Source organism: Asterias rubens, chromosome 6 (assembly GCF_902459465.1).
Source record: "Asterias rubens chromosome 6, eAstRub1.3, whole genome shotgun sequence".
Taxonomy (NCBI): Eukaryota; Metazoa; Echinodermata; class Asteroidea; order Forcipulatida; family Asteriidae; genus Asterias; species Asterias rubens.
The window spans coordinates 21,170,597-21,183,659 of NC_047067.1; the positions used below are offsets into that span (position 1 = coordinate 21,170,597).

At 38.4% G+C, this 13,063-nt stretch overlaps 2 protein-coding genes across 3 annotated transcripts in view; one reads left to right on the plus strand and one right to left on the minus strand.

Annotated features, from left to right (window-relative positions):
* LOC117291458 (proliferation-associated protein 2G4-like) lies at positions 1 to 6,093 on the plus strand. Its single transcript, XM_033773154.1, has 9 exons — positions 1 to 132; positions 967 to 1,095; positions 1,502 to 1,607; positions 2,170 to 2,332; positions 3,110 to 3,252; positions 3,569 to 3,778; positions 4,093 to 4,315; positions 4,639 to 4,692; positions 4,823 to 6,093. The coding sequence occupies exons 1-9, from the start codon at positions 42 to 44 to the stop codon at positions 4,901 to 4,903; spliced, it is 1,200 nt and encodes a 399-aa protein (XP_033629045.1). The 5' UTR covers positions 1 to 41; the 3' UTR covers positions 4,904 to 6,093.
* The window catches only part of LOC117291456 (alpha-sarcoglycan-like), a 27,153-nt gene continuing 19,090 nt past the window's right edge, over positions 5,001 to 13,063 (minus strand). For both annotated transcript variants that reach the window (XM_033773153.1, XM_033773152.1), the window contains 4 exons: positions 12,680 to 12,850; positions 8,973 to 9,107; positions 8,552 to 8,598; positions 5,001 to 6,868 (listed from right to left, as the gene is read on the minus strand). In XM_033773153.1, coding sequence (XP_033629044.1) covers positions 6,777 to 6,868; positions 8,552 to 8,598; positions 8,973 to 9,107; positions 12,680 to 12,850 — 445 coding nt within the window. In that variant the 3' untranslated portion in view covers positions 5,001 to 6,776. The remainder of the gene's footprint in view (positions 6,869 to 8,551; positions 8,599 to 8,972; positions 9,108 to 12,679; positions 12,851 to 13,063) is intronic.

Consider the following 13,063-nt stretch of genomic DNA (forward strand, 5'->3'; position numbering starts at 1 on the left):
CATTCTGGGAAGCACGTGTGAGTCTCACAAAATTTGCAAACATGGCGGACAGCGAAGTATCCGAAGATGAACAAACTGTGGCCCAAGATAGCGTGGTCACAAAGTATAAGACCATCGGAGAAATTGTCAACAGTAAGTTTGGTTATGCTTGAGAACACCTTGGTTCAATTCTCTTTGTTTTAGGGTGATTTGTCTTTCCGTTATTGGAAAGAAAGCGACCCAACTTCATGACAGCTGGTTGTGTGTGCGTGTGTTTTGTGTGTGTGACTTTTTTTTTTGACAATAAACTTTGAAACGTTGAATCAGAGTATCACATAACAAACAGACAACATTAATTAACCATCTGTGATAATATTTCTTAGTTGGCAGTTGCGTTCAATCGATAATTTGAAAATGCCCCTTTTTAATAACAAAACAAAATTTAAATAATAATGAAATAAATAAAGTCGATCATCTGGTTGGCATGGAGTGGATTTATGAGGTGATTAAATTAATCAAATTGACCCCTATAGACCTTATACATTGACGTCATCCAGCCGCCATCTTTGAGGTCAAACGGTGACGAAATAATCGAAACGCACATAGATTGGCCAATGAACAACCTCCTTTTGACCTCAATGCGGGGGCGCCGTACTGAAATGACGTCATGTGCATAAGGTCTATTGGTTGCAACACCTCGTGCAATAAATGCATGGTACTAAAATAGCATGGGAAACAAAACATGAACATGTTCAATTGTTAAAACGGTTATGACTGAAACGATTAATCATAATATTAAATATCTCACCTCATCAGGGACAGGAATATCTCTATTTTTTATTTCGAAACGAATGTAAAAGGGGTCCGTGAAAAAATTTCCAAGAATGTACTTATTAGGTGAGTCTGCTGCCACCTATTGTCCCAAAAGTCCCCCCTGATATAGGTGTATCATGTAATTGTAAACCTTGTTCCATGATGTGCTTACAGAGGCCCTAAAGCTTGTAGTTTCCAAGGCAGTTGCTGGGGAGAAGGTGCTGTCGCTATGTGACGCTGGGGACTCCTACATTGAGGAGGAGACGGGCAAGATCTTCAAGAAGAACAAAGAGATGAAGAAAGGTGAGGAAGAGGGGACGGAGTAGATTGTCAGGTATACACATGTACATCAGATTTAACTGCAAATCTCGGCAGATCTCTGGCGTAAGTTGGGGAAACATCAATGGAAATAAGGAATAGATTTGCGGAGACACAAAGTAATATCTCTCTTCAGGATCTGAGGATTGATCCGCAGCGTTTCAAACAGTATGCTCTGTTCGTCGTCTTCTGATGCCTTGCCCTCCAAAAGATGAAACTCCAGGCCACAAATATCTCAAGAGATTTCACGTGGTTTCACTGCAAACCTATTCCTTATTAACTTAACCACTGGTATTGAAATTTTACTAAGATGAGCTAGCTTTGATTTTGTGATTTACTTCAAAGAAACCTTTTTTTAAAGTGTTATTTTCTTCTTGGTGTGGTGTTGCAGGTATAGCGTTTCCTTGCTGTGTGTCAGTCAACAACTGCGTCTGTCACTTCTCACCGCTCAGAAGTGACGCTGATGTTGTCCTCAAGGACAATGACGTCGTCAAAATGTAAGTGGAAATAGACAACTGCAGAACTTGTTCCATCATTTACCAGGGATGCCTGTAGACATTGTATGGAATACATTCAGTTAAAAAAAGCATGATGACTAGGTTTATCTTTATCACTGATATACATGTAAGGTAGGAAATTCGCGTGTCTATCAAACATTCATTGTGCATAGTGTGTACAAAACAAAAAGCATACCTGGCTATAAAAGATACTTGTAACTTTGTTGCTTCAAAATTAAAACACTCCAGTAATAGATGGATTGCAAATAGCATCACTGACCGCAATATTAGATGATAAACAATGGAAAAGTGTAGGCGCTGCGCACAACAATGAAAGCCTTTCATGCATTCACGTTTCATCAAAGATGGTGTTCAATGATGTCATGTGCAATCTATCTCATGAAATGGACGAGTGATCAGATACAATGAAGATAAGATTCACAACCAATTGTGTTGATTGTTTGTGCTCCTCCATTCAACACTAACATCGCCAGGCACATCTCCAGCTTTAGTTCAGTTTTTGTACTGATGTCATATTGAATGGTTCTATTTCAATGCACAGTGACATGGGTGGCCACATTGATGGTTTTATTGCTGTAGTAGCACAGACGGTGGTCATCGGAGCCTCGGCAGAGAATAAAGTAACTGGGAGACTAGCGGATGTAGTCCAGGCTGCATACACATGCTCAGAGGCTGCTCTCAGGAAAATCAACCCCGGAGTACAGGTACAATACTACAATGTCTGCTGCCTTGTAGCGTCCCCAAAAGTCTTGCAATGGGTAGCATGTCCGGCTGTGGTAGGCAGTAGCCTCTGTAAAAATTATGAAAGATTTAGTACGGTGTTGATCCAGAACAATGGTGATAAGGGGCAAGTTTTATTAAAGCTGCTATAACAATGCTTAATGAACAAGCAACATTTATCCCAAGGCAGGATAGCTAGTAACCCATCTAAGCTTCTTTATTGCGCTTAGCACATTTGTCACATGGTAGATAGGCTTGTTACCTGTCTTTACCCTCAGCACATCAGTGCCTTAGCTCTAAGAAATAGGGCATTAAAGGCAGTGGACACTATTGGTAATTGTCAAAGACTAGCCTTCACAGTTGGTGTATCTCAACATATGCGTAAAACAACAAACCTGTGAAAATTTGAGCTCAATCGGTCATCGAAGTAAAATAACCCTTGTCACACGAAGTTGTGTGCGTTTAGATGGTTGATTTCGAGACCTCAAGTTCTAAATCTGAGGTCTCGAAATCAAATTCGTGGAAAATTACTTCTTTCTCGAAAACTATGGCACTTCAGAGGGAGCCGTTTCTCCCAATGTTTTATACCATCAACCTCTCTCTCCCCTTTACTCATCACCAAGAAAGGTTTTACGCCAATAATTATTTTGAGTAATTACCAATAGTGTCCACTGCCTAAACACACAAACAAACATGTGATTGTCTGTACAATAAATGATCAGTAACATTGAAATTTGTTGTCTTTATCCCCCCTTCTGTAGAATTATGACATAACAAAGGTATTCCAGACCGTCTCCGAGACGTTCAAATGCAATCCGGTGCAGGGTATGCTGTCCCATCAGCTGAAACGTAACGTCATCGATGGAGAGAAGTCAATCATTCAAAATCCAACGGACGAACAGAAGTAAGAATATTGTTCTCTGGCAAATTTAGTTGCATTTAGTCTCTCAAAATAAAAATAAACTCCCTGTTTCTTGCAAACTTGTTAAACAAAATTTGGAGCAAGTCTATGTGAACCAACCTGATGTGAACTGGAGTAAGAAACATTGTTCTCTGGCAAATTAGTGCGTTTATGTTTCTTAAAAGAAAAAACCTTTTTCAGTTCTTGGAGCAAGTTCTGTGTGAAGTGGACATGTTTTATAAAGGAACTGCGTCACAGTGCCCAGTTTCTTGAATAGTTTCTTCATGTCTTATCATAAATTTCCACTATTCATAATCAGGAAAGACCACAAGGCCTCCGAGGTGGAAGTTCATGAGGTATACGCCATCGACGTCCTCGTCTCTACCGGTGACGGTAAAGTGAGGGAGCGAGACACACGCACCACCATCTACAAGAAGACAGAAGTCGTCTACAACCTCAAGATGAAGGCCTCTAGAACTCTTTACAGTCAAGTTGAGAGCAAATTCTCACCCATGCCTTTTACACTCAGGTAGGTTTTCTGGGGCATTGATATCTTCATAACCATTATATTCAAGAGTATATCTCTCATTAAAAATTGGACAAAACCTTTGTCACGAAATGACAGTTCTCCTGAAGACGATTGAAGCATTCTGATCGATCGAGAGCATTTTACTGATCGAAACATCGAGTTGTCAACCGTCGGTTATTTTCAAAACCAACACTACTCAAAAAGAGATTTTCACATGTTGGTTAGTTTTATTTTTTGTTTTCCATGAGTAAGCAGATTTGTACTGGAGATTAGAAGAATGTCATAACTCTCAAGATTTTTGTTCTCATTGATAGGGCCTTGAAAGAGGAAGGCAAGGCTCGTATGGGTATCGTGGAGTGCTTAACCCACAAAGTGATGGAGCCATATCCAGTCTTGTATGAGAAGGAAGGCAAGGTGGTGGCCCAGTTTAAATTCACCGTGCTCATTATGCCCAATGGACCTCTGCGAATCACACAAGGGGTACATCACCCAGAGTTCTACAAGTCAGAACACTCCATCAAGGATCCTGAAATCAAGGTGGGTACCAAAGCCGCAATCCTCCTTTTGTTATTTGGTTTGAATCCCACCCGAGTGATTTGCCTGTGGATTTTTTTCACAGAACTCGGGAAAAGTATACAAGTAATACAAGTCGGTGTAAGGTTAAAAACAAATGATATTCTAGTGCACTTGTCAGACTCCACCTTGTAGCCCAATTTCTTAAAGCTTTGTGCTTAACAAATTTCTGCTAAGCCAGATTTGTCCTTGCTCAGCAAGATTTTGTAAAGTTTGGTGTTGGTGATAGATAAAGTAGTAGAATGAAACTAATTCCTGTGTTTTGATTCCTTGATTCTTCTTTCCAGGCTCTTCTACAACTTTCGGCCAACCGCAAGGCAGCTAAGAAGAAGCGAAAGAAGGTAAATTATTTTAATTGATATTTCCCCATTGCATATATTTTGCATTTTGATGTTCATTCAATCCCATTTGCATTCAAATCTGTGTCACATTGAAATTGAAATTATCAGTGTTTCTTTCTTCCTTAACTAGGCTGCAAGCAAAGCTGCAGATGCTGCAGGAGCGACTGAAGATGCCGAGCCTCCAGAGCTCGTTGAAGATGCGGCCAAGTGATGCACCCCTGACCTGCCTCTCTGATTAACTCCCCCCTTACACCAAGGTGGACTCCTGGTCTGTACAGTTTACAGTAACACCAGCAAACTACCGTCAAGAGGGTTTACATAGTAGAGAACTTTATTGACAGATTTCAGACAAAAACAACAAAACCTGACAGGAAATGAGATGCCTTGTAGAGCATATTGGTCAAGGGACTAGATTTGAAAAAATATTTTTGAGAAAATGAGTTAAGCTCGGGTTGCTTTTCAGTTTGAAAACGAAAGGTTGATTCACATTTTGTTTGAAAGTGAGGACATGTTTTGTTTAATCTACAGATAATTACTTTATTTTGTTGCTTTTAATGTGAATTGTGAACAGTCTCCAGACATTTACAGAGTAATTGTTGTGTCTACCTGAATAAAATTAAAGAATACATCAAATGTTTATCATCCTTCGGGATAAAAAAAAAAGTAATTTTGAAAGTTTATTAATTCTTTTTTGCTTCCACTAAGCTAGTCTGATGCTGTTTAGACATTGTAATCTGCAAGTCGTTTTTTGACTTATCCATGCATAGTTGATGTTTACAGATTTCAGTTTGTGTTATTTTAGAATTTGATGTCCCATTGTCTAAAACCGTTGATGCTTTTGAGTAATGCATGCGTTATCATTTTGATGTAATAATCATGTTTTTAATTTGTTTTGTACAAGTTGGAAAAAACTAGGAGTGATGGTCTGGAAGTAATTAGTTTTGTTGGTATCTTAACAAAAAATCTGTCGTCTTAGATTTCTTTCAGTTAAATTCAGGGTTGACTAAACAGACAATCTCTGCTTCAGTGTGATGAATTATTATTAGTGTTGTTTGCTTAGTCTGGCTCCCCAATGCCATGCTGTGGATACTGATCTCCTTTCAAAACCTTAATAATTTTGTATTAAAAGTTATTTCTAATTAGGGCCACAAACCAGTTTTGTTTGCTTCATATTTTGAAACTTTTTACAATTTCTGAAAAAACCCATGTAGTCATATCAGAATTGTATTTCCCTTTGGGCTCCACAAAAAACCCTGTTGGTGCTAAAGATTTGTGTCAAGAATACAGACTGAAAATTGCTTCAGTATGAATGATATTTGCATTATTTGTCAATCTTTTTTCCCCATTTCCATACCTTGATGGAATTTGTCTGATAGAGAAATAAACATTGAATCTCTAAAACTGTTGTTGTTTCATCTTTATTTCTACTTGGTAGAACACCTTTATTAACTACAATACTTTGTCTGATGCACAAAGCCTTTGAATCGTTATGAATCTAACTCATAAATACACTTCCAATGTCTTGAAATACAAGCCTAGTGGACATTAATGAAACAACTCGGTGGAACATCATCTAGGCCTATCCATTGTGATATTAACAAGTGAATTTTACATTGAATCTACTCCACAAGCTTGAATGTATTTTGAGCTAATGACAAAAAGTTTTGGTGTTTATCAAGCTAAATGTAGGGACGATCATCTAGAAAAATGGTGCTTTGTATGCGGAGATCCAAAACAGTTTTACAACTTCAGCAATGAAGGAAAACAACCTACAATACTGTCCTTTGTTTTCACACTGCTACTTATTATAGGATTCACGCTGGCCAAGTTCGGTGGCTCTTCAACACAGAACATTGAAAGTTGTAAATCCCATTAAATATGTCTTGGGCCAACAATTTAAATAAAGGTCTTAACCCCTCATGCAAAACTTGCGTAAATTAAATTTATTTTTACATTCAACAAAAATGCAAGTATACCAACCTCAAAATAACACAAAAATATTAAAAAATTGCACATGCACATTGTCCTTTATTTCACCTGGACAACACTGTAACCCCCTGAAGTCACATTCAAAATGGTATCTCCTAGCATGCTGACCCTACGTAAGGGTTACCTCTAGAAGCTGAACCACTCATAAATGGGGGTGGTGATCGGATTGGTGAGGGCATTGGGCGACCTGAGGGGGAAACACAAAGTTGGAAGGAAAAAAGGTCAATTGGAATTGTGTGTGTATCAAGGGGTTTTAATTTGGCTTAGGAATTACGTAAATCTTTGAATCTTGTTGAGCTAGGCCTTTTAACAAAGTTCTCTTTAAAATATCCAAACTGTAACATTTTGTGTAAGGGGAAGCAGACAAAATCTTAATTTTTCTGGCCTGAAACTTCAAGAGGTTAGTCTATTTTAAAAACTATGACACATTTGAGGATACACAGAGGACACGTAAGCCATAATTCAGACCAATGAGGAGGAAAGTAACTGTTGGAAAATGATGCTTTATGGCAAGAGTCCAACTTGGAGGGACCCTGGAATAATGTTGGTATTAAGGAAGAATACTTTCCTTCTGATCTTCTAGTTTTGTACACAGAACCAAACTAAAAATTTCACTGAAAAAATATGCTTGTATTTGGATTATGATAACCAACAGGAGTAATAAAAATATGCTTATATTTGGATTATGATAAACCAACAGGAGTAAAAAATAAAAAACAAATTAAAAACAGAAAATCAGAACAAAAGAAACCGGAACAATTTAGAGCACAAAGATACAAGGGAAATTAAAAACCAAAGATTTGGGGTAAATTACACAAAGTTATGGGAGATTGCAAAAGCAGGTCCTTTTATATTACATGTATACACTGAATAAAAAAAGATAGCAAGAAATTTACTTTTTTAATTACAAAAAGTGGAATGGATTAAACCAGGGAGATGTTAAGAAAGAAAAAAAAGAGAAAAAAAGGGAAATAAATCAAAGGACAAAAAGAGACAAACTGGAAATAAATCAAAGGACAAGAGGAGCAAACCCAAAAAGAACTGACCAATGAGGCAGTCAGAATGTGAGAGCTATGTCTCGCATCGTAAACTGAGGTTTAAGTCCTAAGAGAGTAAAGAAACGGACAGACAAAATGAATGAGGAGGCAAATAAAGGATGAGAGTGGGGAGGATTATGAAGGTTTCAGGAGAATAGAGGATGGGAGTGAAAAGGTGATAAGGAGAGAGCTAAGATGCGGGTTAGGGTTTGGAAATGAGATGCACAGAAAGTAAAGAGGGGTGATTTGGAAAAAAGAGGGGGATTAGAGGGAAACATGGTTTAGATTAGGTAGTAAATACAGAGTGTGTTAGAGACAGGTGACCATGTGAACAAAGAGACAGATTATCGAAGGAGAAATGGGGTAAGATGAATGGTGAGATACATCAACAAAAGAGAAAGAAAGAAAGAAAGAGAAACAAAGATGACAATAAGTTTGCATGTGAAAAAAAAACCCAGTAAGACGGTGAATGAAAAATACATAAGTGGTACCAAAACCAAGACTTTCTCACAATAATTTTTCTTTTGTGATCGCCCTTGAGAATTGGACAACCGATAGAAATAAGATTTGTTACTGAAGAGAAGAGTGGACTGGGACTTTTGTGAGTCCCTGTGAAGCTGTGGTTGGGGTTGGTTTTAAATAACTAGGTAACGGCTTTTCGAAGCTGAAATCGTAAGCTGAAATTGTTTTAGGTAAGGTGATACAGTGATACAGCCGGGATTAAATCATAGAATAAAGAGATTACTAGTTGTATCTCACCAATTTGACATTTCTGTATTATTAATGAATCGGAAAAAGTTAGAGAAATAAACAGTGAATAAAGCCCCACAAACCTCTTGGATGTTCAGGTTCTGAAAGCCGACGACTGTCAAAAGGATCGCTATGGAAACAGAAAATACACATCTTACAGATTTAAGGTGAGAGAAAAAAATCAAAATATTCATATCGTTGATTCAACCTTAAACAACCTTTACAGAAACTTAAAGAAAATATTTGGTGTGAAAAAAAATTGACAATCTTTAACCGACATTTGTAGTCCTCCACTTTTGTGTTTGTTTACACATTTCACAGATTAAAATAGTACACGGATCTGATGTCGCACTTCGAGGCTCTGCTATTGAGCCCATGTCCATAATCACCTTTGACCAAGCATCATTTCACATGGCCTCATGGTTCTGGAGATTAACAGCTAAATTCGATGTACAAGTGTATACATAAAGCCAATACCTGGGACCAGTCTAGATTAGCACCTACCTAAAAGTAGTCTCTCGGCAGCCTCTGGGTGTGGTGGGTGTGACTGGTTGTTGATTCTGTGATGGTACTCGGTACGGAGGTGGTGACGTACGACTGAACAATGGGGTACTAGTCATAGGGAGACTATCTGGATCACTGATGAATACAAAAGAAAAACAAAATGATATTGTAGCTAGGGTAATAGAGCGCGCACAGAAAAAAATTCTTGCAAAGAGCACCCGCCAAACTACCATGTGATGCTAATATGTGGTTTGTGACTGGTTGAATTCCATCGTGTTCATTAACTTTTACTTAAGACTATAAGCCACACCAAGTACCAAAAACCTTACAGAGACCATTCAATGACCACAGATGCCCAATCCTGCCTAACATTCCAAATTTGTCTACAGAATGTTTTCATTAAAAATGGCTAAAAAAGATAATACCAAACAGAAACTTAGTTTTGTTTTTAGCAATACTATATTTAATGGGAAACACTGGAAAAGGCCAATTCAGAATATGACCTTTACTTTGACCTTTTGGTTGAGTGGAAGTGGGTTAAATCTTGCAGCTTTTTACGGCTGCTGTGGGTACTTTGGTACAAGTTGTTTGCGTCCGCTATGGTCTCTAATGGGTTAAGATAACAAAATCATCATTTTATCTTTGCTATTAACTACCCAAGAAACTCCATACAACTATACAGGGCTGATTAGTATTGCTGTACGTAGGGGCAGGATGCCATACATTTACAACATGTAATCACATGGTAATTTGTCAGGCAGTTTGGGCCCCGACCGGGAGTCTGTTCAGACTTTCCTCCCGCTACTTCTGATCAATGATTGGCTGAATATTCTACTGCTTGGTACAGGATATCATTAAGAGTCAGGGGTAATCTGTGCCAGTCAGTGGCCAGAGACTCTGTGGGTCGTGGGAGGGGCACTCGGTGGTACTAACATTTCACTTATCTGTCTTCGCTGAGCTCATTTTTACACTACTCCTTTACACACGCACAACATTAAGAAAGCATTATATTCGTAACATTGTGAAAAAAATGTACAAAACAAAAGATAAAGGGAAAACAACCAGATGAAAGTTCTGAGCTGAATCCTCCCAAACATGATGTTGCCGCCCCAAAATCAAAATACAAACAGAGACCAATCAAAAGATTTTCATTGATTGGTGTTTTTTATAAGGTTATTTTTATTGATCACTAACAGCTCTCCCATTTCACTGACTGCCCTGCAAATAAAATGCACAAAAAGACCCCCAAAACAAATGGAAGAAAAAGGGAGTCTCCTTTCCTGCCAATCTACCCCTAGAAACAGCAGTCAAAAAGTCCACCCTTTCTAATTTCATAATCAATTGAATAAAGCCCTTCTTCCCTAAACTCTGCAGACCGGAATTTCTTTAAGACAATTACACGACTGCCTTTAAAACCTCCCAACTCCCGTCCAGTAGACAGTGCTAGATACTCAGACGGTTCTGGTCTAGAAACAGCCTGATCAAAATAAAGTTAGAGGTCGCTGAGTGTCAGTAGACAATCAATCCAGGTGCATAGAGAAGGAACAGCCTGTGTGGACTTCCACCCAAGGATTAAAAGGGTTTGGGTGCTTTTTGTAGGACACAAATTACAAAAGTCCACAGATTTACATAAAACTTTTACAATGATGGTAGAAAGCTTCTTCTAAAACATCAATTGCTGAGGCGCTGTAGTTTTAAGAAATTAGTAAAACAAATCACAAAAATAATTGTTGTCTCAGTTTGACGGAAATTGGTTATGTGTGAAAACAATGTAGAAAGAGGTTTTCATTAATGCCATGTAAATATATCCCTGAGATGTGGTGGTTGTAAAAATATGTGGTGGCTTAACCAACAATTTTCAGACGAGTAGCTGAATGATGTTTTAGTACATGGTACATTTAAACATTTTGAAATTCTTGATCGTTTTTTTTCTACTGATTAATTGCAAGATTAGCCAATTACTGAGTACACAGAGCATTACACAAATCGATGTGAATGGAAACAAAATTGTATTTTTTCCCCCGATATATGAAACAGCCAGCTCTGCCTCATAGCTCTTATTAAGACTTTAGTTTGCAAATGGATTTGTTGCTTTGTGTTATTAAGAAGGGGCAGTGGGCGACAGTCTTAAGAGTGGGAGAAAAGAAAAGATCAACCACAAACTCCTTAGAGGCATGACCTCTTTAGAATCTGATTAAACAGAGGCAGTCGCTTTATTTATAGTCCAGGCCATGACAGATTTCCCAGGCGAGTCACCTGTTAAATACGGCAGGAAATCTTGTAAATAGCAACTTGCGTTCTCTTTAGCGCACAGTTGAAAGGTCACCATTGCATGCATCATACACATGCAATGCATAGATGCACGCAGGCAGTGAGAATATTTTGTGTCTGTTGCTTTCTGGCGCGCCACATTGACGGAAAAAAAGACCCTTGACGTCAGCTTAGCAGGATATTTAAAATGGTGGACAGGAAAACAGGTGGCGTTGGGCTCGGTACTTGTACAGGTAGATGTCAAACTATGGCAATTGATCATCAATGAGTTTTATAAACCTTGTACGTGAAGGACGATAACTGTTGAAGTTTTTGAAAAAGTTTCCAAACTGAAGCTGTTTCACAAGTTGTGACAATTGGTGAGTATTCTTTTTCTTGTTTTCTTGTACAAATTTGGGAGTCAATGTTCCTTTTTGTTATACAGTATTGTGCACATTTTACGAAACGCCTTTACTCAATGACCATAAGTTGTGAAAGTTGACATCCAAAATAAAGCGCAGCAGACAGTAGCTGTGTGAGACATTTGTGCTTGGGGTCGGTACAATACCTTTCATGACAAGGCTTTGAAAGGGTGGAAAAAGTTCAAAAGTGACTTCAAGACATACATGTTTGTAGAGTGGTACTTTATAAATGATCAACTGTTTGCCTTTAAGTACATTCATTGTCCATGGACATAAACCAATGCACAATAATACTCGTCCACCCCTTCTCTTTAATACCAATGGGTACCGATGAAGAAATCGAGGTTGAGAAATCTTGCTCGTACATATCAACTTCCATTACCAAAATAGTCTACAGCTGCAGTGGGCATTACACAGTGGTTAAATCCCCCAATATAATTGAGCACGTTTCTGATATCCTTCCTATGTGTTATACAATAAAAATACATGACCACCGCCGCAAGCGCTTTAACTCCACCACTACACTTGCTGCTTTATTTTGTTAATTTTAACAGCAAGATAAGAAAGTGGGTGATGAGACTAAAGCGCTGAAATGTCAGAGCAATTTTCATATTGTCAGATCTGTCCCACTAAATGTACATGAGTAATCTTGACAGCTATTGCAAAATCAAACAAACTCGGACGGTATCAGTACAAAAGACTTGTGTTGCTCCAATCATGCATTACATACTGTAAGTGATTTCTCACAGACCAAGAAAAAAAAACCTTTGTAGTAAGGAACCCACAACTTCTTCAAGAAAACATGTAAGGTTCTATATAGACAAAGACCCAATTTACACATTATGATTAAATTGAGTAAGTAAGGTTAATGGTCAGAGCACACTGATCAAAACGTCAAGCAGAAACTGGCTCTTCTCCACCACTACTTACAAAAGAGATTTGTACATGGTGACTCTGCAAACCTTACTTTCTTACCATGCATAGCCTTAAGTCTTATCTTAGGACTGAATTGATCTTGAATCTTACAGTACATACCGTATGTGATGTCTTGGAGACGAGTGTACACTACTGATAGCTGGGTTTGCACCGTGAGGAATTATAGGTGTACTAGGAGAGGAGGAAGAGGAAGCGCCGTCACGACGATTGGATAGCGCCCTCAGCTGACTGCTAGCCTGACGTATACCCTGGTGATGGGTCAGTTGTATTCTGCAGAGAAGGGGGCGGAGGCAAAGGAGAGGAAGAAGGCAAAGATGTAAGTACAATTCACAATCGTTTTTACAAAAGTATAACTGGTTTTATTCTTTCAATCAGTGAGGTATTGCATGGTGAGGTAACAATGTATTTGGTTTGCAGAACACTATGTGTATACCTACTTGCTTGGTAGATTATGTTCTTTTGAGAACTTTGCCATTTTCTACG